Raw genomic sequence first — 24246 nt, forward strand, 5'->3', positions numbered from 1 at the left:
ATGGCTTAGATAATTTTGTACTTAGAAGCTTACTCTGAAAGAAACAAAACTTATTTTGATTCAGTCAATGAAAACAAGCATGAAGCAAGTGTGAATTTAAGTACCTGGACCTTTAATTCTAGTTTACAATATTTGTTAAGCACTAATGCACTATTTGGAGTCGTGTGCTCTTCAAGACACCATTGATACCAAGAAGAAGAGTCCTATCTCATTATATCCAGTTACACATTCCAGTAGGAAGCTACCAGAGCAGAAACAGCCATCACATGCCTTTCACCTCTGCAGGTGAAAAGATCAAGCTTTGTGCTAGCCCAGTTCTTCTGATTCACTCCAGAGACAATTCCATTTTCCTTGCTACAACAAATTTGACAGGCTTCTGCCCATTACCCCAGCAGCCTAACAACACCCATCTCCTTAAGTTACTCCTTTCTTACGGGTTAACTGCCAGCAAAGCACTGCATAGCCATGTTCCTCCTACTCTTGAAAGGCTGACAACATATTTCTCTCCACCATCCTGGGCTGCATGTAGGTGGAATGAGATCTGAAGTAAAATATTGTATCCTTTATCTTCAGAAGCTTGGGCATGCTGAATTTCCATCTCCTCCAGCTGTGCATGGCCACATTTACAGAGGAAAAAAAAAAAGTGCTTGTCAAGCTGACCTATTCCACCTACCTGGTATTATTTGTGGGTTGCACAGCATACTACTTCAGCAGCCTAACACTGACACTTCAATAATTTCTAGTACAACTATTGTAATGGATATGAACAGTATCCTAGATAAGTACCTATAACACTGCCTGCAAGAGTTCTAAGTGTGATTCTCAACATATCACTCCTATACTTTGAAGCAGGGCATCTTTTAGTGCCCTACTTCCAGAAACTGACACTCCTCAATATTACTCTTTCTGCACATTTGCTCCCTCTCCCCCAAAACTCCAAAGCAGGCACACAGAAACACTTGTCACTGGAGAACTTCAAAACCCCATGTCCCACCTGTATTTACCTGCAGAGGTTTTCAACACTTAAAAGTTCACAGTATTTCCTGTACTATGAAAGAAAGCACTTTTTCTGTCTTCCAAAAGCCACTGTAATCAGTAACAGCTGAAGCAAGGCAGGTATCAGATGTCAGCCTCCTCTCCTCAAACTATCTGCAAACACTCCTCAAAAACTCCTTCATCTCCATCAAAAGAGTTAGTTTCCAAATACTACAGCACATGCTTTAATAAAGGCACCTCAGCCCTTTATCTAAAGCTTACGAGCATGACAGGTATTACAAGAAATCTGCTATAGTTCCTTCAGTCACACAACCATCACTTTGCAAAAGACTCATCTAGGCATTTGAATATGCCTTTATATTCACCATAAAGCCAGGCTGTACCACTACACTCAGCACTACCTGACATGATTCACTAAACAAGCTCCTGTCTTCTACAAGAAAGCCTTACTGCACATGGTTACATGGGCTCATGACACAAGAAAAGAAACAGGTGAAGCACACAGGAGGAGTGCCTATCAGATTTGAAGTCTGCAAGAATTACAAACTCGTACCCAGCCTTGCCCCCAGGGAGGGAAGTGTGCATGAAAAGGAAAGAAATTGGTTTCCTGTACAGAGAGATGTGAAGGAACATGAGGTCTCATCTGCTGATAACACAACATTCCTTAAAAGCATGAACAGAAGAGGGAAGAAGATCAATGCAAAACCTTAAATTCCATGTTGGGGGCAACTGGTTGTGTGGGGGAAACACCACCTACCAGAGAAGAGTAACATCTGCTCATATTGTTAAGAGGAACATGGGGAAGAGGCACTACTAAGGCCCCAAAAGTTCGTAAATAAAAAGCCATAACAAGCCCCACTAATAAAAAGAACGGGAGTGTTGCTCTAAGCACAAGGACAGTTAAACACAACCGATACCGCGGCCAAAGCAGCGGGAGAAGCCGAACTACGGCACTACGGCTGCCAGCGGTATGAGGCGATCGCTCGGCTCAGCTGCCCGTGCCACAGGGAGACAACCACCCCCGCGGGACGGGCAGAGAGGCGGCCGGCGCCAGGCGAGGCCCACAGGCCACGGACAGCAGCGGCGACCCGGCGAGGAGACCACCTTCCCCTGCCCGGCAGCCCGAGTCACACAGGGAAGGGAAGCGTCGGTCCCTCGGCGACAGGCCCGGGACGGCATCGCTGCCCGCCGGGGGAGGAGGAGGAGGAGGCCGCCGCCCCCGGCCGCCGTGCCGGCAGAACGCCTCAGCCCGCCGCCGCCTCCCGCGACGGCCGCGCACAGCGGAGCGGAGGAAGCCGGCGCCGGGTCTCCGCCGCCGCCCCTCTCCCCGCTGGCTGAGGGGGCGTGCCGGGCCGCGGCCCCGCAGCTGACAGCCCGGCCGCCCTCCTCCAGGCCCCGGCCCGGCAGCCCGGCCCATTCGTCCCGCAAAGACGCCGGGCGAGCCCGGACGCGCCAGCCGGCTCCTTACCGCGTGGCAGGGCATGGCGCGGAGCCCCCCCCACACACCCCGTCCCGGGGCGCGGCCTCCTGCCTGGGCCGGGGTCGCTGGGCTCCTGGCTGCCTCCGCCGCCGCTCACAGCCACAACAACATGGCGGCCGCACGGGACGCGGGCACGGCGGGGCTACGCGCGCGCCCGACGCCACCTCCCCCTCCTCCCCCCGCCGCGCTCCGCGGGGCGGGGCCGGGCGCGCGCCGCTCCCGCCTCCCGCCTCCCGCCGCCCTGACGGGACGCGGCCGCGGGCAGCGCCTCACGGAGCGCCGGCCGTCCCCAGAGCCCGGCAGCCGCTCTCCCTCAGTAGGTGACGGGGACTGCCGCCTTTCTTCTTCTATAGCCCTGTAGAGGTGCTGAACCGCCCGCAGCAGGCTAAGGCCGAGGCTCTCGGCGGCGCTCAGCCGTGCTGACGCAGGAGGTGCGATGCGGTGGGACAGCCGGTGTCTCGGGAGATGGTTTTGTGGCCATCTCGGCCAACCTGTCAGGCAGGTAATATGTGGAGGCAGGATGGAGCTGGGTCCTGAGGGGAGCCAAGGAACTCTGCGAGCCAAGGGCTGCCAGCTTCCTACAGCATCTGGGGGCCTGCAGTCCTGGGATCCTCCTCTGGAGTCCTCCAAAGCCCTTTTGTCTCTTGGAGAAACACCCTGACTATAAAAGCTACCCTTGTGCACAAGGCCTTCTGTCTGAAGCTTTCCTCCTTTGCTCTTGTGACATTCAGCTCAGCTGTAAGAACATGTGTGGCCTCCTGCCATCAGTAGATGCACCATCCAAGCCACCCTGAGCAGCTCACAGCTCCTCGAGCATGAGGTAATGGAGAGCAGAGAGCCAACACAAGGCATGAGAGCCAAAAAATACATGGAAATGGAGAGACAAGCGATAAAGCAAAAGGGTTATGGGCGTTAAGCAACAGAAAGGCACAAGAAAGTTTGAGAGGCAAATGGCAGCAGTGTCGGAGGTAGCAGGGTACAGTTGGCAGGAAGCAGTGCAGTTTCCAAAATGAAGCTTTAACTAAGCCTTGTGCAATTGGAGTTCCTTTTCAGCAGCAAGATTTCTATCTGGGTTTAGTTGCAACCATGCTTGATCATTAGTGCTTTCTTCTTACACGTATCTTTAATTTACAATAGCGTATGTAGGTCAGGTTGTACTTTTGAGAGATACTTCCACCTGCTCCTCGTGTTCGCCTTGATCTGAAATGAAATGCTTGCTTGCAAGTAACTATAAAATGCACTCCAAAATTATCCACAGGACTCTCCCTCTGAGGCCAAGGCTAGTCATTGTAACAGATGGACTTCAGTCTGTCATTAAGTCATCTTGAAGCTAGAAGTAGCATTAATGTTCAGAGAGAACAATACAAAATACAGCATCCTGTGGTTAAACTCAGCTATAAGCCACACCGTGAGTTGGTTTCTAGTTTCGCTCCCTTGGTCAGGGACAGTAAACATTTGAAAGGAAGTTAATCAGACCCTGTAAAGAGATTTTTCCAACAACAAGCCATCATCTGAATGCAAATGTGATCTGAAAGTCAATATGTACCTTCAGAGGAACTTTGGAAGAAATACAGGTAACTGAAGGGAAAAACAGGATCTCTGGCCTGTTTATACCCAAAAGCACTGAGTAAATGTTCAGATGGTGTAGTTGCACCTGAAAAGGATGTGTGTCAACAACATGAGGAGTCAGAATATGCATTTGGAAAGGTCCCTGTTAAATGGTTCTGCTTTGCAGTTTGCCAGAGATCAAATGTGACCCACTTCTTGAAGCCCAATCCTGGAGACCCAGGGCTTTTGTACAGCAGAACCTGCTGGTTACTCCTTCTGGTTTTTAAAGAGAGGGAACTAGCTGGAGTGCCATCACTGTGCCAGGGAAAGCTGTGCATTCCCAGCTACTTGTTTCAGTGACACAAATTGTCTTCTTTCACATTATCTTTATGGATAAGGTTAAATACATTGCACAGATTTCCATATCTTATGTTCTGAGTGTCTCCATTTCTTGTGTTCCACTCTCTTTTTTAATAATATGGCCCCATCTTAAATGACTTTTCCCTCTATTTTCTACAATGACTGGGGCAAAGGATGATAGCTAATGAGAATTATTTTATGGAAATGGAAATTGCTGTACCCAAAGGGAGAGTGAGACCTGTGAGAACCTGACACAGCTTAGGGAACGAGGTGTTCTCAAGCCTACACTTTTGCTGGACCTGGAACAGATCCTCACATACAGTATCAAGTTTTTAATTTGCCAAGCTGAGGGATGGTAACAAATTCCAATGGACTCCTGAAGCACTAGCTGGTTTTAAGCAGGAGGAAGAAAAGCAATGCAGTCATTCAGACACCTGTTAGTCTGACCTCAAGAACATTAAAAGCTTAGGAAAAAAATGTAAAGGAAAGAGTAGTTGGGGACAGACAAGTAAGTGGAAAAAAACTGGAAGTGCACACAGCTTTACTATAGGTTGCATTTTACTAAGATTATACCTTTGATAATTGTTTTCTAGACAATGCATATAGAATAGATTTCATCTAACTGGATTTCATAAGGCATTCCAAAAAAAAAAAGCCACATGACAAATGTGTGGTTCATCTGGGGAGCTGTTTGGTAGGTGAGAAGCCAGCTACTGACAGATAACAGCACTTTGAGTGGAAAGGTGGAGCTGAGCTCCTTAAGAAATGACTTGGAGACTGTCAGTAGGTTGAAAAATGTATTCAATAAATCAATGGAGAGCAGGTTTATTTAAAAAATAGCTCCACAGACAGGGAAGGGAAGTCTCCTCAACCATGGGCAGAGAGCTGCAAGTGACTGGGCTCCAATGCTCTCTCTCAACAGCATCCCTGACTGCCCCTCTCAGAGCACCAGGACCATGTCTTAATGTTCTTTTGATCTTGCACAGTATTTCTCAGACAGGCCTTGGAACAAAAGGTAGGAGTGAGCTGATGGCACAGAGCTGGGAGACACCAGTGGTGCTGAGGGAATGTCTGTATTGCTGGAAGAGCTGGATAACATCAAGTGCTGGCACACTGGAGATGGGATGAAATTGAATAGTGGAAAGTACAAAGTCATGAACTTGGGAATTGCTAACAAGAATCTCTGCAGCAAACTGGGAGCTCATCAGTTGGAAATGACAAAAGAAGGTAAAAATCTGGGTGTATTTGTTGATCTCAAGATGACTGCAAACTCCCAATATGCAGCAGCTCTGATGAAAAGCACATATGAACAGAGGTATTTCCAGGAGAAGCAGAAAGTGTTAATACCATTATACCAAGCTCTGATGCAGCCTTCTCTGGAATGATACATGTACCTCTAGTCACTTTTCATCAAGGGACACAAACCTAAAATGTGACTGTAGAAGAATTACATTGTAATCCTCATTTTCTCCTACGCAGGGATCTTGAAATAATTTGTTTAGCCCCCCCCAAAAAAAACAAAGAAAGCTGTGAAGGGTACAGTCATTCTCTATGAAACTTCAGGAAGTAAACACAGAAGTAAACACTTCTCCCTTAAGAGCAAGGGTAATGTTAGTATAAAGAAAACAAGTATCCGATGGCCATGAAAAGTCTGGGCTGAAACATGAGAACACCAGAGCTTCCAAGAGCTCAAGTCGTGAGGCTCTAGGTCATCCTTTCCAGAGTTGCTGTACCCTGATGCATTTGCCACCAACAGCTCAGAGCTGACCCTAAAGACTCAACAAGTCCTTTCCAAACCTCTCTTACTGTTTGAACCACAGCCATCAAGTTACTAGTTGGCTTCTTGTGAAAAGAAGAGGGATGCCTGATATGGAAAGATACTATTAGGGCTGCAGTCACAATTCAAATGTCATCTGAGTCATTGGCTGTATTCAGTAAGGACACAGTTGAAATCTACATGTGGTCTTGGTGGAGGCTGGCAGCATCCTGTTCAGGATCATCACACCCTCAGCCCTCACACCATCTTTCCACAGCAGGTGGGACCTTGTGCCCAAACTCTCCATGAGGTGCAATCTTTGAGCCATCCACACCTAAACCAGACGTGTGTCGGGCACTTTCCTGCCCCTGTCACCATCCAATAACCTTTAGTACACTTCATGTGATCCAAACAGCCAAACTTGGGCTTTGTGGGCTGTTTCTGGTATGGTGAGAAACCAATGGCAAGGTCAGATATGTCAGAAAAAAACCACACCAAGTCCTGATTCTGTAAGAACAAGGGGTAATGTCCTTTCTCAGGACTCCAGACTGCCTTTGTCCATTTTTCTACCCAAAAGCATTTCCCTGCATCTTTTCTCTCACATTTTGTTTGTGTTTTTTCATCTTTCTCCACACATGGATGTTTTACTCATTTTACTCTTTTCATGAATGCCTGGCCAGAATGCTGTGCTCAGCCCCATCTCTAACCACGGTGGTCACACTGTGTTCCTCATGTAGGCACTTCCATTCTTTCTGCCCCCATCAAACAGGCAGCAAGTTCATTGTCCTTTTAATCCAAATGGCAGGTGATGGATGAGGACATCAGGGTCGGCACAGCATAAGGCCACCCCTGGTTAAAATGTCCCAGGTGAGAGGCACCCACTCTTGTCAGTCATTCTGATGGAGCCTAAAAACTCTGACTCATTCCCTTGAAAAGTAGGAGAATAATTTGAAAATGATGAGATTTGTATTACATCCATCTCATTTTTGTCAGAACATTTTCCAGTGTCCTCACTTTAGTGTATTTTTCTTGTAATAAGCCTGTTTTAGACCAAGATGGACTATTAGTGAAGGGAAGCTAGCACAGTGAAGCTGTCTTGGCTATGGCTACACATCAAGGTGATAATTACAGGACTAATCAAATATGAAGTTTTGGGCAACTTGGAGAACTTTAAGTTGAGCAAATCCTAAGAACAACTGTGGAGCACAGCCATGTGAGCCTGGCTCTGCAAGGGCACGTGAGGCTGAGCACAGGAGAATCCAGCTCCATCCAGCAGATCCACCAGAGACATGCTGCACCTGACTGTGAGAGGCAGAGCAGTGCTGCATTACAGGATAGGTATTGAACATAGCAATTGTGCTCGGGTTGGTGAGCAGGAGCATTGCTCTTCCAATGATGGATGATATCTTGTTTGTGCAAAGCACTTCTGTACTGGGAAATAGAAGCTGAAGGCATCAATATCGAAGATATGCCAGCAGTTTGGTGTAGACACAGTGTTTGGGAGTGCTGTTTTCTGTCTGCTTTTATTAATTTATTGTACTTTAAAGGACTAGTAATCCATATTGTGTGCCTAGCAAGCTAAAAACAAGTTAAGCTGTTCAAAGCAGTTTATGCTGAGCATGTCTTTTACTGGGAGAAGTTAACTGACACAACTTCAAGCTGTGTCACATGCTGTGTTGCTACAACAATGCTGCCTGAAAATGCTTTTAATAATAAAGCATATGTATTTTTCTTAATAAGCACCTAAGATCCTTCCTCCTGAAGCTGGATAATTGTTATTATCCTGTCATATGAAACAGAAACACCAGGTAGTGAGAGGCTAAGGAGCTGTCTGCCTGGAGGAGCAGAGGAGAAATGATATTCTTTTAACTGATTATCTGAAGTGGTAATTCCTTCCTGTAGGAACACACTGGTAGCCTGCTCAGGATGGTGCCTGCTGTTGTGTGCTGGTGGCAGGGGAGAGAGTTCCCACCCACAGCATTTCACATGTCAAAGCTCCCAGAAGCTGAGCAACTCCATCACTCCTCTGGGCAGGTGAATGCTGAGTCCGAAGCTTCTAGGGGCAACTGCTGTTCTGCCCCTGCCCAGGTGCAATGTCATGTAACTAAGAAGTATCTTGGGCCATCCCTGGTGTCTTTCATTAGTGACCAAGATAAAAAATACCCTGTGATGAGGCTTTAAGCTAAGAATGTATTTAGGGGTAGTTAAAGGGAAAGTGATGGGAAATTGAAAGGTTAGGATGCATTAGGTCAATAGTTTAATGATAATACCTCTGTCACTGTGGCTGTCAAGAACATGGTGTGGAAGGCTTAGAACTTCCCTTAGTCCCTGATAAGCCAATGTAGATCTCATTAAGATAAAATATAAAGAAGGAAAAAAGTAGAACTGGGTTGAACAATTGCTACACTGAGCCATGACTGTAACTGCACTTCATCTGCTTAGAAAATACAATGGCTGATTTGCACAACTTTGCAGTGTAGTACAATGGTTGTGTCTGGTTTCAGATCACACTGTCCTTTTCCTCTGGTCATAATTCTTTCATTTGATTTCTATTTTTGAAGTGTGTTTAGAAATGATGGTCCTTCAGGCTTTCCTGTGCTGGAGAGTGTCCAGAGACAGGCGACAAAACTGGGGATGGGGCTGGAGCACAAGTCTGATTGAGGAGCAGCTGAGGGCCCTGGGAGTGTTCAGCCTGGGAAAAAGGGGGCTGAAGGGAGACATGAGCACTCTCTGCAACTCCCTGACAGGAGGTTGTGGACAGGGGAGGTCAGTCTCTGCTCCCATGCTACAAGCAACAAGAAGAAAGGAAATAGCCTCCAATTGTGCCAGAGGAGATTTAGATTGGAGCTGAGGAAGAACTTTTTCCCTGAGAGGGTTGTCAGCTCCTGTGCCAGGCTGCCCAGGGAGGTGGGGGAGTCCCCAGCCCTGGAGATATCCAAAACACAATTGGATGTAGTGCTGAGGGCCATTGAGTGAGTTAGTGATGGTCCTGGCAGTGTGAGGAGAGTGGTTGGACTCGATGCTCTTAAAAGTCTCTTCCAACCCTAATGATCTCTGATTCTGTGAAGTGCCAAAGGTCTGGCATGTTGTGTACAGGTGAAGGGGTGTGCTTTTTGTTTGCCAGGTGAAACTTAATGTGTACAAATCATCTGTATAGATATCATTCCTTAACTCAGTTCAACAGAGTTTAAAGCAGAGGTTCCAGTAGTTCCTTTAGGAACTTTTAGGAAATCACACAGGTAACAAACAGTAACCTGAAAAAGAGGTGTAGTGACTCGAAACAGCTCCATGACAGATCTGCAGCCCACTGAGGCACTTGGGGCCTGGCCACCACTGCTCAGGGGAAGGTGGCCACAGCGGGTAATCAAAGGAATCCTGTTTGAGTTGCCAAATGTTATCCACTGCTGAACAGCCAGAGCAAACCTTGGGTCTGACATCATTTTGTTCCGGTAGGCTGTTGTGCGCAGGGTGTTGCTGGAGGGGCTGCAGGCCGAGGGCTTGGCTTGTGTGGAGATGTTTGAGAAACAGCAATCATGAATATTTAATTGAAAAACCAGTCAAGGTGTGGCAAAAGAATGGCCAAAATGACTGGTCCCAGGCAGCCTGGCCTAGTGGGAGGTGCTCCTGCCCGTAGTGGAGGCTGGCATGGGATGATCTTTAAGGTCCCTTCCAACCCAACCCATTGATGGAATCTTGGCACAGCCTTGTTCCTAATTATCCACAGAGGGCATGGCATCGATTCTGTTTGAGGCTAAACCATCTAAACCTGCAATCTGGCCTAGGTTTGGGAGTTCCCTACAGCCGAGGTGACCTGAGACCCCCCCAGCACACCCTGTCGTCCCACAGGCCGGGGCTTGCCAGGTGCCTGGGGTTCTGCGTGCTGTCAGGGTCACTGACCTCACCCGTCCTTACATCAATCGTGCTGCTGTTAACTGACGAGAATTACGTTTGTCCTGCAGCGTCAGCCTTCGCAGAAGGCAAAGCCGAGGGCCACAGCGTGGGGGGCTGTGCCAGCCCCCAGCCCCCGCGGTCCCCTTCCCGCTGTCCCTTATAGAAGGTGAGGCACGGAGCCAGCTGCCTCGCTTCCCAAGGCGAGCAGCCCTGCAGCCACACGCTCTCTTGCCCCTCGCCGGGCGACGTCTGGTTCCGTCACCCTAACCACAGACCCCGCGCAGGATGCCGGGGGTTAGAGCCGCCGGTGCGGCGGGCGCAGCGCGGCCCTTCGCAGCCTCGGCACGGACACAGCCCCGCGGCGGCGGCGGGGGCGGGGGCGGGCCCGGGCCAGGCCGTCCCCAGCCCGGGCTCTTCCGCTCGGCACCGGAAAGGCCGCTTGGCTGCGGAAGCGTGGTGCGGCTGGGACGTGGCTGCCGGTAACGGAGCCTGCGGCGAGGCGCGGCGGGCACGGGCGGGTGGCCGTGGCAGGGCAGCGGCTGCGGCAGGGCCTGAGGGACGTGGCTGCGGCCGGGCAGGGTGGCGGGGCCTGAGCGGGGCCTGCTAAGGCGGAGGCAGGGCGTGGGGCCATGGCTTGGGGGGGCGGGGGCATAGTTGTTAAACTGGTGTCAGATTTGGTGCCTCTGATTCCACCAGCAGCTCACTCGCTCCTGGAGCAGCAGGCAGGGCAGGGGAGTGTCCTGGGTGCAGCTGGGACAGACCCGGTTCTCTCCACAGTAGCTGGGGCAGTGCTGTGGTTTGGGTTCAGGTTGATAGTTATGTTGATAACACACTAGTGGCTTAGTTGTCACTAAGTAACTCTCATCCTAAGTGAAGGTCTTTTCAGTTCTCTGTGCTTTGCCAGCCAGGAGGCGCACAAGGAGCTGGGAGGGAGCATGGCCAGGACAGCTGAGCCCAGCTAGCCCCAGGGCTATTGCATCCCATAGGGTGTCATTCCCAGTATAGAAACTGGTGGGATGCAGCTGGTCACTGCTGGGGCAGCAGTCAGTGGGTGGTGAGCAACAGCACTGGGCATCACTGCTCTTTCTTGGGGTTTATTTCTCTTTTTTGTTATTATTCTCTTCATTATTATTAGTCTCTTTTATTTCAGTTATGAAACTGCTCTTATACCAACCCACAAGGTTTACTTTCTTTTTCCCCGCTTCTCCTCCCCATCCTGCCAGGGCAGGGAGCAGTGAGTCCTGCACAGTCCTTAGTTGCTGGCTGGGGTTAAACCACAGCATTGGCAAAAGTCTGGTTCATTGTATTCTTTTACACTGTGTACTTGAGATCACAGGGTACAGCTAATTAGTCATGTCCTTGTAGCTTAGACCAAAGCTGCTGGGGGTAAAAGCATATGACAGTGACCAGGAATGATTCTCTGTGTTGAGGGTATTCCACACTCAGATGTATTCTCTTCTCCAGATAACAGCTTTTAGCCAGTGATATTATCTCTTCCAAGATGTTTTTGACTTGGATCTTCTTGTTTGTCAGGCTTGAAATGAAATGCTTGACAGCTTTTTTCCTCATTGCAAACACACACACTCTTCTATATGAAGTTTTCAGAATGACTTTAGGTATTTTAAGAGACAAATGAAATATTTGATGAGGACTAAAACCCAGCTTGACTTGTTCTGTTGAAAAGTTTTTGTTTGGTTGGGGTTTTTTTTCCCAAATAAATTGTATGTCATTAAACAAAATGTAAATGCTCTTATCAGTATTCTAATCCTTAAACTCCCCTGGCAAGGTGCCATTAAGCTTTCTAAGCTGTGTGTGTTGGCAATGCTCTACTATATTTTTGTTTGAAATTGAACTCTAAACTGTTAGATAACACAATTTTTGCCTAAATCCAAAGGTGGCAAATTCTATGGAACTCAAAATGTTTTGGTACTCTTTCACTTGCAGTCTAAATTGTGATCTTGCTCCTGAATCAGTCTTGTTCAGCTGTAGAGACACTTTGCTTGTTTTCGATGGTTGTTGTACCCAGGCAATGCGAGTGCCGTTAAATATGTGTGTAAGGAGCCTTGTGATCTTAGCCCTAACTTTTGAGTCCTATTCTGCAGCAATCATAATGCTATCAATTCCCCAGGAAATGACAAAGTCTGTTAACCTGCGTTTTCCATGTTTTTCTTACATGGCTTTGTGAACAATGCACATAACATACTTTATTTTGAATTAGCCTCACGTTTGACTTCAATTAACTTTCTGAAATCAACTATATTTCTGAGGCTAAAAATGCTGCTGAAGATTAAAATGGGATTGTTGTGAGCACGTGGGACTGGGCAGGGGAAAGGATCATAGAATGGTAGGGGTTGGAAGAGACCTTTAGAGATCATCTAGTTCAACCCCCTTGCCAAAGCAGCTCCCACCTAGATCAGGTCACACAGGAACGTGTCCAGACGGGTCTTGAAGGAGCCTGCACACCCTCCCTGGGCAGCCTGGGCCAGGGCTCCCTCACCTCACACTGAAAGAGTTTTTCCTTATGTTTCAGTGGAACTTTTGTGTCCCAGCTACATCCCATTACCAAGACTGTGTTTTCTAGGCTCCCCCTGTGCAGCCTTGTCTGGATGAGTACTGAGTGATTCTGCCACATAAGCACCAAGAATGTTCTTCTAATCATGTGTTGGCAGGACGCGTTTTGATTGTCTCTCCAGTTTATACTATCAGGAGATAGACTGCAAGCATTACAAGAGGCAGCAAAAGAGCCATCTCTTCAGGATCCAGGTTTAAATATCAAGCTTCCATATCAAACAGTGTCCCCACATGCTTTATCTTGTCTTGGAAGGTATCTGTGGCCTCTTGGTAAGGAACAGGGATGAAAGCATAGCATCACATTACAGGTTTCTTCTGAGGCGTGTGCAGGTGGCTCTTGGGTGTTCCCTCCAGGTTTGGCATTTGGGTGGTGTATCAGTTGCTTTGCATAAATGTATTTCCAGCCACTGTGTCTGTTCCAGTAAGACTGTATGCTCTTTTGTTATGTTTTTGGCTGATTGACCTTGTAAAATACATCCTGTGCTGCTTTTGTTTCTCTATTTGCTGAAGACAGGAGCGAGTCATCACGATGCCAGCACTGCCTCTGGATGAACTCCAGTTGACAGAAAGGGATCCCAAGACAGGGAAACTGAGAACTTTACCAGCACTGGTGAGCTGTGTGGTTTTTTTTCCTGAAAAACAAGACCTTTAATAAATGTCTTATCTTGAGGCCTGGGGCAAAGCTGCCCCTTAGACCAGGATATGATGAAACTTAGTTACCTTGCCTGTTAGACATCTTTGTGTTTTGGTGTGTTCAGATAGCTGAGATTTCATTTACTCACCACTAGAAAAACCAAACCCCAGCCTGACTGTGTTCAACATCTGTAGTAAACTCTGTTCTCTGAGAACTACTCATTGTTTCAAGGAACAACCTGATGAATAGCATAAACCTTTCTGCAATAGAGAGAGTGCTCTGGGAGCTTGTGCAAGCTCTGCATGAGGTTAAGCTCTGAGCTATAGCACTGAGAGAAGTTCACCCACTTGCTACATCCTCTGACCTCTCTCACCCTGTAGCTTCAGCTTGCAGAAAATCAAGCCCACAGTAACCCTTTCCTTCTAGAAATAAGAAGGCATGGAGAGTCTTCTGGGCATCTTGCAGAAGTGGGACCTACTGTTAGTGCTGCTTGCTCCTGAGGAGGTTTACCCTGGGCGTATGTGTGGGTCGAGGCAGAACTCAAAGCTGCTGCTCACTACTGGATGTGATTCTCATTCTAGGCTGGGAGTAGTTGGGCAAAGCCTGTTTGGTCACCCATGGGAAGGGTAGTGAAATGTTTCTTCTCTCTGTTTGGTGACCATAGAATGTTGTGCAAGAACCAGTTTGGAGGAAAAAGAGAGAGTGTAAGCCAGATTTTAAAGGCATGACATTAAGCTGTTGATGTTTATTGTGAAGGAGTGGGAGGATTGCTTTGCAAGACTTTTGGTTAATAGAATGCAAGGAACATCTTCAAAATTATGAAGGTCTGAAAATATTGCTGATAAAAAGGGACCTAAACCCACTGATCTCTGCTGCCTTGAAAGACTGAGTGTCAGTCTGTCGAACTGAGTGTCAGGTTGGATCAAAGTGGAATTTTGTGCTGCTTTCCTAAAATTCAGGGAGCAGTGCAAATGGTAACTGGGCATTCCTGTCACTTGGTCTGTATTTCTAATGCAATGTTTTGGCTTTCTGCAGCACCCAGAAATAAAAGCAGATCGGTCTTTTGTGCTATACAGACCACCACCTGTTGTCAGAGACCCTGCTTTAGTGGAAGAGTTCTTGGAGCGAGCAAAATTCATTGCAGATGACCTCAACTGGCTTCTGGCTTTGCCTCATGACAAGTTCTGGTGCCAGGTAGTAATTGTTTTGTGGACATTTTGTCCTGTTTTCTTCTGGGATAGTGTTAATTTTCTTCCTAGAATGTTATGGGTTGATGCTGAAGAGAATGTTGGTAACAGAGGGCTGTTTTGGTTCTTGCTGAGCAGTGCTGCACAGCATCCAGGCCCTTTCTGCTGCTCCCCCTGCCCTGCCAGTGAGTGCACTGGGGGTGCACAAGGAGCTGGGAGGGAGCATGGCCAGGACAGCTGAGCCCAAGCAGCCCCAGGGCTATTCCATCCCATAGGGTGTCATGCCTAGTGTAGAAGCTGGGGGCAGTCAGTGGGGAGGGTTGAATTGCTGTTTATGTATTGATCAGCAGATGGTGAGCAACTGCATTGGCCTTGTGTTTGGGTTTTTTCCCTTGAGATTTATTTCTCTCTCTCTCTGTTTTCTTGTTTATTGTTGTTATTGTTGTTTATTTTATTTTAGTTAGCAAACTGTTCTTACCTCAAACCACCAGTTTTACTGTTTCCCCAGTTCTCCTCCCCATCCCACTGAGGGGGTGTGAGCAAGCAGCTGCCTGGTGCTTAGCTGCTGGCTGGAGTTAACCCACGACAGGCTGAAGAACAAGCATAAATAGCTTAAGCACTTGTAACAGCCACAAACTTTCATTGTTTTCATAAAGACTTCCATATGCTCATTATGCATTTGTCAAACATTTTAATTACTGCACCTCAGAGTGCAAAGAAAGTAGGATTACCCTCTACATTTTTCCTTGTGTATTTGAAGAGTTTGCTTGTATTTGATGATGTGAACACTTTTAGCTCTCTTGAGTGCTTTAGGTAGCTTTTAGATTTAACTGGGCTGCCCATGAGCGTGACCTATGAATGTGTGACATTCCCTTTTTTCCATTTTCTTCTCTTGTGCAAGGTGATATTTGATGAGACACTTCAGAAGTGTCTGGATTCCTACCTGTGCTATGCCCCTCGCAAGTTTGATGCCTTGTTGGATTGCCACCCAGAGGTGAATGACATGCAGAAGTGTCTTCATCGAAGCGTCTTCCTGACTTTCCTCAGAATGTCCACTCACAAGGAGTCCAAAGTAAATCTTTCTTTGTCTTGCAAGTGCTCCAGGCTTAGCAAAAAAAGATGGTTAGAGAAATTAGTCATGTTTCTTTCTTGCGTGTCCAACTGTGATCCTCTCCCTGGCTGTTCTTATCAGTCTGTCTCTCCCTATGGGGGTAATAACCACTCAGAGCTGAAGTATCAGAGCTATGATGATTTCTTAGGAAGGAGGGCCAGGCAATCAACCAAGTAATAGCAGGTTAGCCATGTGTGGTGGTATGAGACATTGCTGTAAGTGAAGAAAGAGCAAGCTGCACTTATGTGGCTGCATGGAACAGAGTCTCTTCAGGCCACCAGTAGCCAAGTGTTTGCTCCCTTGGTGCCACTTCCTCTGTGCCATGCAGTATTGTGTAATCTTGTCTCTCCTTGAGCTTTCCCCAAGTTTGGACACATAGTGAAATTGTTCTAAATTACTGTTTTCTTGGCATCATAATTGAAAGACATACTCAGCCCTAGTGGTGTGACTGCAACTCCTGCCAGGAGCTGTGGGATCTTCACAAGGCCTTTGGGCAGGATGAGTGAGGCACCTTGTGTTTTATCAATTGCTCCCTTGATAGCCTCATTGGTTCATGATGTTTTGTTTAGTGGTGTATTGAGTCTCTTGATTATCACAGTGGTAACATTCAGGACGTTTGGGGTGAGAGTTGGAGGATGGGGGCAGGAACAGGTAGGAGGAATCCTTGAGCCTGCAGCTGGCACCACTTCAGCAACAGTACTCGACACCTCTATGGTGTCTTTCAGTCCAGGATCTGATTAAATCTTACCACTCCAATGAGGCAGACAAGCATTTGAAAGCATTTTATAGTTGAGTAATTTGAAGAGAATGAATAGTCTGTTGTCATGCAGGCAGTCAGCAGGAGTTCTAGAAATTGAACCCAGCCAGCATTAAGTCCTGTCCCTCTGCTTTAGCAGGAAAATGTGTGTACTGCCTTTCGCTGTGATTGAACACATTTGCTGTCACAGGCAAATTTGTCTTCTGGAAATCAGAAGTGAAGCTTTAGCTTGCTTGTTTCTCAGTGGCAAAGACGATGGAATTTATGTCATCTACAATGTAAGAAGTAAATCCCTTCAGTGTTATGAGTCACGTGTTTTTTGACACAGTGTTCTAGTAGTCAGGGGACAGACCTGCAGTTCCTGGGTTTTCTTCTTGCTTGTTACTGGGGCAGTTGTATTCAGTGCCTTGATTCTGCTCTTCCAGGGTACCAATAACCTCAGGTGTGACCTTGCCTGTGTTTTTTCACTGTCAGTGCCAGTTAAGCTGTTCCTGTGCCTGGTTACACATTCCAGCTCTGGAGCTGAGCCATTCTTTTGTCAGCTCAGCTGTTTATTATTTATTATGTCATGAGCCAGGTCTGGGAACTGACTGAACTGTAGGTAGCTTTTTGGTTTACCTTTTAGGTTGATTGGTTCCCTTTGTGGTATGGCCTGGCCCTGTGAGGGGTGTGAGGCCAGAGGGGTGAATGGTCTAGTGGCAGTGACAAGCAGCTGGGACAGTGGGCAGAGAGGGCTCTGCAGAAGCTGGTGTAAGCAAAGTTGCTGCCTTCTATGAAACAAAATCCTTACTGCACCTTTGAGAGCTGTTTTTAAAGGTGTTACAATGCTGGAGTTCTTACAGACTAAGGTATGGATTATCCTTTAAACTACTTTTTTTTCCCTTCCTTTGTAGGATCATTTTATTACTCCCTCTGTCTTTGGAGAAATTATTTACAACAACTTCCTGTTTGACATCCCTAAGATTCTGGATCTCTGTGTGCTTTTTGGGAAAGGAAATGGTCTCCTGCTCCAGAAGATGATTGGTTAGTTAAAGCCAAGGAACAACTTGGTGCATTTGCATTTAGGCTTTTGCTTACTTATATAATGGCAAGTGACAAGTGGGGGTTTATTCCAGTATTACTCTGAAAATTAATTGTTCAGTGGTAACTAGGATTTATAATTTCTAGATCAGATTACTTTTTTCTTGTGAGCTTGTGTCAAGGAAAGCATTGTGTCCTGCTGCTTTGCTGTCCTGAGCTGGGCTCGTGGCATTAGGCAGGAACCAAAGCTCAGTTATGCCTCAGCAGTTGTTTATTGTGCCATTAAATATGTCCTCAGTCACTGTAATATCCTGGGAGAGATGGGAAGGAACAAAACCCTCAGTTCCTGGGCAGGCAGGGAGGAGGCTTAGAAGATGGAGCACAGTCCAACTGCTTGTATGAGTGCTTTCATTCCCAGAGTTTGGGAGCCAAGTGGAGTATGCAACATGAGGCAATCACTGGTCTGTGAAGTGAGAGAACTTGAAATTTCAATGCCAGTGTTGATTTATTATGTAGTGCCTTCAAACCAAAAAGCACTTCAGAGCATTGCTCAAGCTATGCCTCCTCCTAGCTCTCTCTGTGTCTGTACAGGCAGTCTTAGTGGCAAGTGAATATTAAGTAACATCTCAGCCTTGGACAATATATATATTGTTTATATATTCTGTATAATGAAGACAGCGTATGTTGGTTTGGTTCTGTGTTTAATCTGTTCTATCTTCACAGTTGTCTCATTTCCAGGTTGACTAACTTGAGAAACACCAGAGATCATGTGATGCAGCCAGATTTCCAGCCCAGAAAAGCTTAGATAAACCTTTGCATTTTTTAAATCCCTTTGTACTTCACAGTTACTTCCACTATAAATTCATCTGTTGAGCCTCAGAAGTGGAAAGCAGACGTGACAAGATAGATAGTTCTCTTTCAGATGTGAATCTTAGATTGTCTGGGTCTTAAAATATTCCAAAGGAGACTAAAGGGTGTGAAACATTTATAAATGAAAATAATTCATTGGAATTACACATATGCTCTGGAGTGCAAGGCAGTGATGCTACACACAAGTGACCCATGATTTGCTCACCTTATTATTTGCATTCTGTTGTGACAAAATTGCATGAGTAGTCCTGATGTCTAATTCATGACTTGATAAACTTTGTGTTCTTCTCAGGGTATAAATTTGTCTGAAGCTTGTCTCATAACTCTTACCCATGCCCTGTCCTTGCTGGAGAACTCTGTTAATTTTCCTTGTCTGAACAGTAATTCCCAGGAAAATAGGCAGCCTCTGTGCTTACTGGGAGAGGATTTATGATGGGCCATTACTCAGTGGACTATTTTGTAAAGATAATGAAGTCCTAGTAATATAATAGCAGGTATTACTAAAGCCTCATTAGCTTTAAGAAATATTCTGCAGAACATTTTCCAGTGTATGCTGAACTGTTATCAGTAATTAAAAGTCAACTCCAGTTGTCAAATAAAGGATCTAGGAATGGTTAGCAATAGTATTTGCATTATTCATTGCTTCAGCCTCTGGGGTGTGAATCACCTGACATCTCCTTTGCTCTGCTCTGATGAGCATGTTCTCATTACCAGTTCTCCAGTTGCACTGCAGAGTTGATGGTCCAGCTTTATAGGGCCCTGCCTGTGAGTTGAGAAGTGAGTCTGTGCTCACTCATTAGCTATGTCTGGAGGGGGAAATGTGTTAATAGTCATACATCTTTGGTGCACATTTGCTTGTTGGCCTGAATGTCTGAACTGATGGGAAATGGTCTCCTTCCCCCTCTCTCTTAGAAAATATCTTCACTCAGCAACCAAGTTACTATGGTGACCTAGACGAAACTCTGCCCACTGTCCTCCAGGTACTGCTTTCCTGCTTGGCCCAGGGCTCGGATTTCATCTGGAAACAGGGCATAGAGGGTGGAAGGGAGCAAATGTGGTCACAGGCAGGCAGAGTGGATTTCCTATTGCATACTGTCTCTAGTTTGAGCTAATGTGTGTCAGGTAGGTTTTGAACCTTTATCTAAAACTATTACTTTGCTTACTGTTTCTTTTTACCATTCTTCAGCTTTTCACCTTCCCTGCAGTTAGTCTCATCATTTATACTCAGGGAGATGATCAAGTGGTTGATAGGGCTGGGACAAAGGCTGGACTCGATGATCTTAAAGGTCTCTTCCAGCCAAAATGATTCTAATTCTCATCAGTTCAAAAAGTATTGTTTGTATCCTGCCCCCACCAAAGCAAGGGAAGCAGTGAAACTTAAACCAGCAAAACAGACACCATGAGAGGTAGCTAAGGTCTGACATAGTAGAATGGGTTAGCATTAACAATGCAGGTTCCCAGAAGTGAATGAAAATCTGTTGGAAGGGATGCATTGTTGCCATACAAAAGGTGTTTAACACCTCTCCATGTCTAAGCTTTCATTTTTATAAGTAGCTTTTATATTCCTCAGGCTCAGTAAGCAGGATTCACATTTAACCTGGCAGGGAAATCAAGGTGCCTTGACACCTTTGTACCCTGAAAATGTCATGTTTATGTCCTCAAAAAGCTCACCTGTGCATGAAAATAAACAAACCCAGGGTACTGCTTTCCCTAAGAGACCTGTAATGTCACTTGACTTTTTGAAAGCCCACATTCTTTTTCCTTTTCTCTGTGTTAAGTGAGAAGGTTAGAGGTGAATCTCAGAGGTGGTATCACGTTTAAAAAATCCTTCAGAGGAGTTACTGGGGAGGTCAGCAGAGATTCCATTTGATTTTTGTGGTGTACTGTGTCAGAGCAGTTCCTCTGCAGGTCCCTGGTTTCCTTGCTGCATGTTTTGGTAACCACTGCAGGGTGATACCAGTGTATGTCAAGCATATGGATGTAACAACTCAAAGATGTGTCATTACTGATTCATTAAACTGGGTGCTTACACTGTCACAGAGAGGAGTTGATACCTGTGCAGGGTTAAGAGCTTATGTACCCTGTAGAATACTAATATTAACCCTGAATATGCAGCTTCAGTACTCATTCACACACCTCTGGGAGGAAGGTTTAACAGATCTCTCAAAGTCAAAATGTAGAGCAGCTGCTTTTAAGCTGATCCCACACCAAAGGTTGTTACAAAAAGGTTGTACAAAACCTAATTCTGTCAGCTTCTTCCCTCATTCTTTGTTTATAAACAAGAGCCACAAAATCTGCCCAGCTAAGCTCTGGGGAGAGGGCAGAACAAACTTTGGGACTAGCTTGTAAGCAGGAGGTGGTGTTAACTTCCCAACTGTCCCACTACTCGCTTGCAAACAGGGATCCTGGTGATGTCCCAGAGTTGGCCTGGCTGGCTGATTTTTCTCATGTAGATAAGGATTTGGTTTAGCTGCAATCCCAGTCTCAGCACCACAGCCATATGTAGCTGCACATCAGCTATTTGCAGGTTGCATGGAGTTTCAGAAGTGCAGTGTGGCCCTTCCTGCTGTAGCCTGCAAGGGTCTGTTGCAGCTTTCATCTTACACAGCTCTGTGCAGTGTGGAAGTAATCTCATATTGCATAGCAGTGATTGTTAATGAGAGAAACTGTGTCCCACTCCTTTGTCCTATCTGTTTTAATGCTGTTCTGCTCTCTTGATTTAGGTGTTCAACAATATTTTGCACAAGTGTGGTTTGCAGTGTGAAGGAGCCTCTGCTGAGCCCCAGAAATTGGAAGAAAAAGTGAATGTGACTCCTGGGAACATGCCCCTCCAGGTAGAACTGTTGCTTCTTGCACTGTACTGTTTGTAGTCCAGCACACTGAACAGTCCATGGAGCAGGGAGACAACAGAGGGTTCATCCTGTTCCCAAATCCTGGTGGCTCACACAGCACATGGCTCCATGTCATTGTTTGACTGGTTGTCGTATGACTTGATGATAAAGCCTTTCCACCATGAGTTGGTTGCTTTGCTCATGTGCATTTTAACCAGACTCATTGGATTGTGGGCTCTTTTTAAACCTAGCATCTTTTTTGCTTTATCAGCTTATATAGTAACAGAATATCTGACAGAAGCCTCCTGTAACCCTGACACTGCCAACAGTGGGTTTTAAGTTTTCTTTTCCTTCAGAAATGTTTAACAGCAGTGTACTTGAACTCTAGTTAATTAAGAAGGGGTTTCCTATACTGAGTACTGTACAAAGACAGGCCCCATGTCAGTGAGCATAGACTTCTGCAAAATCTCAGTGGTATAGTTTGTGTGGGGGGGTTGTTACAGCACCCAATGGAAGAATCCCTTTAATTCCTGTATTACTACTATGCAGTGCTTCCAGGGAGAATAGTGTATGTGGGGGGTAAATTGAAGACAAAGCCACTGTCCAAAGCAGGGTATGATTGAGGATTCTTGTCACAGAATTGTTAATGCCAATGAGCAGCTGGGGTTGCACTATAGATCTTGAAAGGACAGAAGTTTTAGTGCAGACATTGTCTCTGCCTCTAAACCAAGTAATGGTAAGTGTTTGCACCCCGTAGACAGCAAACTCTCTTTGTGCAGGCAGGAGAAAGCCTTGGTCTCAATATGATGTGTCCCTGTGAGTGAGTTTGTGTGTTTGTGGGGAAAACTTGACTGGCTTTTCTCTCAGTAATTGCTCTTTCTCTCTCAGGAGCTGAAGGATATTGTCCTGTATTTATGTGACACTTGCACAACGCTCTGGGCGTTTCTTGATGTCTTCCCATTGGCTTGCCAGACTTTCCACAAACATGACTTCTGTTACAGGTACATCTTGGCCTGCAGACAGAACTTGCCCTGCTGAAGCAAAAATACTGAATGTACTGCTGTGTCCTGTGCCAGTCCCTTCACCATTAAAAGAGCAGACAGATTTAATGCAAGTAGAGACTGCCAGGTCCACCCTGACAGGAATACAGAGGAGCAAATTAGTATAGAGGCATCTGGAATTTCTGTTCTATTACCTTCATCATTATCTAAGAGTGATCCTAGAGCCAGACAACCATGACCATTTCTAAACCCACCTAAACAGGATTTGGTGTGTTGGAAAGGGTGGAGAAGGCCAGCAGAAAAGCGTAGTGGACAAATAGAACTTCCTGCTCTAGGACCCAAAGCAAAGGAGAAGTAAGGAGTATTTTACAGTGGTAGTTCATCCAGGTCTGAAAAGAAACATTTTTGTTTGATCTTATGCCTGAGCTTTAGAATAGAAAATATGGCTGAGGTTTGGCAAAAGCTGAGTGCCTGGGAGAGGATGACAAGCCAGCACTGTCACCGCTGGGCTGGCAGCTAATCCCCTGTCTAACTCTGGATCACAATGTAGATGGTCAGGATAGTCTTGAGGACCAGACAGCAGAGTGTATTCCCACAGAGGCTGCAGGTCCTCAAATGGCACTCTACCCAGCTTGCTCCAGGTGTTATAAGCCTTCCCAATCATCTTTGCTGTAACAGCCTTTGTTTAGGATCAAGTGTTAGTTTCTTGTCCTTACTTCCCCTGTTTTGTTTGCTTGGTAAGGTGAAGGGACACACATTTCCATTTTGCTTTTGTTTCCAATCCTGTTGCAGACCTCAGAAGTCTCACAGCTGCCAGTGGTTTATGGACCACAGCTTGAGTAATGCTGCTGGGGGGTGTGGAGGTTTCTGGCCTCTTTGGATGTTGTCATTGAGTTGGTTATTGAAAGAAGGGCAGATTGGTGGACTGCTGGTGGCTGTTTGGACTGGCAAGCAGCACTACTCAAATGCTTGGTTACTCAGAGGAGGAAAGCCTTTTGCTTTTAATTCTACTGTTGATGTCAGAGATGTGCTAAAATAGTCTTGATCTCTGTGCTGTGGGACAGCAGCCATATTTTCATTACTTCTCAATAGGGCCTAATGACTGAGTCTGGGGAGTGTGGGGAGGGAAAACTGATTGACATTTCATCTTTTGGAACCTCTGTGAGTCTGAATCAGTCTGCTGGCATTTGCTAATTTCTCTCCTCGACTAAAGTATCAACCAGCTTCTGCTACATTTGCCTCAAGGATACTCGTTTAACATGTTTGGCTCTTGATTTGATGGACATAATGTTCCTAATGGGGCCTATGCTCATCAGTTCAGCTTGGCTTTTGTGCAAAGTGCTGTAAAGCATTATTTGTAACATGCAGCTACTCAGGAAGCAGTGCTGGCTGCTGCTCTGTGAGGGTGTTTCTTCATGCCTCTTGGTGCTCAGTCCCTGAAGGAAAGGGTCTGTGTGGGCTGCCTGGCACATAAAACGTGAAACCAGACCCAACTAAACTTTCTTTGTTACCTTCCTGCCCCATCCTACTGAAACATCCTCTTAGGCTTTGTGCATATTGGATACCTTCACCTAAATGCCCACCTAGAGCAGAGCTGTATAGCAAGACCAGAAAGACTTTATTGGAAATCCTATCCTCTTTCATATCAGCTCTTAACATAGAGCAACGTGGGGCCACAGGGATATTAAGGTTTGGGATAGACTTGAGCAGGTCAGCTCATTGCTGATTGTGACTGCAGGTTTGTGTTTGGGGTGTTTCTTGGTTGGCCAGGTTGTTCTGTTCTGTAGCAGGATGCTTTTCAAATGCATTTCTTTGCCTACACCTTCAAAGATACCTTGATGGTTTCCTTAAGGTGCTGCTCTTTGTCTATTGCATATTTACTAGCTTGTGTTTCAGGGAACAAATAAGAAGGTAGGGTAGTGCTAATGAGTACTGCCACTGAGGGGAAGTTAGTGAAATTAACCACTTGATTTGTCTTTCAGTAAAAGATTTCTGAGACCTCAGTTACTGTTTTGTTGCCCCTTTCTACAGATTAGCTTCATTTTATGAATTGGCAGTTCCTGAGCTGGAATCTGCAATCAAGAAGAGGCACTGTGAGAACAGCAGGTAAAATGTCTGCAGAGGCTTGCCTTTTCTTTTCAGTGAGACTCTCCAAGGCTTGGTTGAAAACTCACTTCATGCTGCTTTACCCACCTCTGCTGAGTCTTTCTTTTTTATGCTGTTTCAAAGAACT

At 46.2% G+C, this 24246-nt stretch overlaps 2 protein-coding genes across 8 annotated transcripts in view; one reads left to right on the top strand and one right to left on the bottom strand.

The window, feature by feature from the left end:
- Positions 1 to 2642, bottom strand: part of MTMR3 (myotubularin related protein 3) — an 84533-nt gene extending 81891 nt beyond the window's left edge. The window contains exon 1 of one of the 3 annotated variants that reach the window (XM_062010343.1): positions 2465 to 2642. Coding sequence is in view for 2 of the 3 variants with exons in the window: in XM_062010346.1 (XP_061866330.1) it covers positions 2465 to 2479 (15 nt within the window). In the remaining variant the exon portion in view is untranslated. The remainder of the gene's footprint in view (positions 1 to 2464) is intronic. The other 2 variants (XM_062010346.1, XM_062010342.1) reach the window with 2 other exon arrangements.
- Positions 2643 to 2999: 357 nt separating this feature from the next.
- Positions 3000 to 24246, top strand: part of ASCC2 (activating signal cointegrator 1 complex subunit 2) — a 36475-nt gene continuing 15228 nt past the window's right edge. Inside the window, exons 1-9 of one of the 5 annotated variants that reach the window (XM_062009875.1) lie at positions 3000 to 3296; positions 13113 to 13212; positions 14272 to 14430; positions 15325 to 15495; positions 17185 to 17314; positions 19094 to 19161; positions 20905 to 21015; positions 21901 to 22013; positions 24045 to 24119. In XM_062009875.1, the coding sequence (XP_061865859.1) occupies positions 3292 to 3296; positions 13113 to 13212; positions 14272 to 14430; positions 15325 to 15495; positions 17185 to 17314; positions 19094 to 19161; positions 20905 to 21015; positions 21901 to 22013; positions 24045 to 24119 (932 nt within the window). In that variant the 5' untranslated portion in view covers positions 3000 to 3291. Of the gene's footprint in view, positions 3297 to 10440; positions 10511 to 13112; positions 13213 to 14271; positions 14431 to 15324; positions 15496 to 17184; positions 17315 to 19093; positions 19162 to 19191; positions 19304 to 20904; positions 21016 to 21900; positions 22014 to 24044; positions 24120 to 24246 lie in introns of those variants that run through there. The other 4 variants (XM_062009876.1, XM_062009877.1, XM_062009878.1 and 1 more) reach the window with 4 other exon arrangements.

The sequence above is a fragment of the Colius striatus genome, chromosome 17 (assembly GCF_028858725.1).
Source record: "Colius striatus isolate bColStr4 chromosome 17, bColStr4.1.hap1, whole genome shotgun sequence".
Classification (NCBI taxonomy): domain Eukaryota; kingdom Metazoa; phylum Chordata; class Aves; order Coliiformes; family Coliidae; genus Colius; species Colius striatus.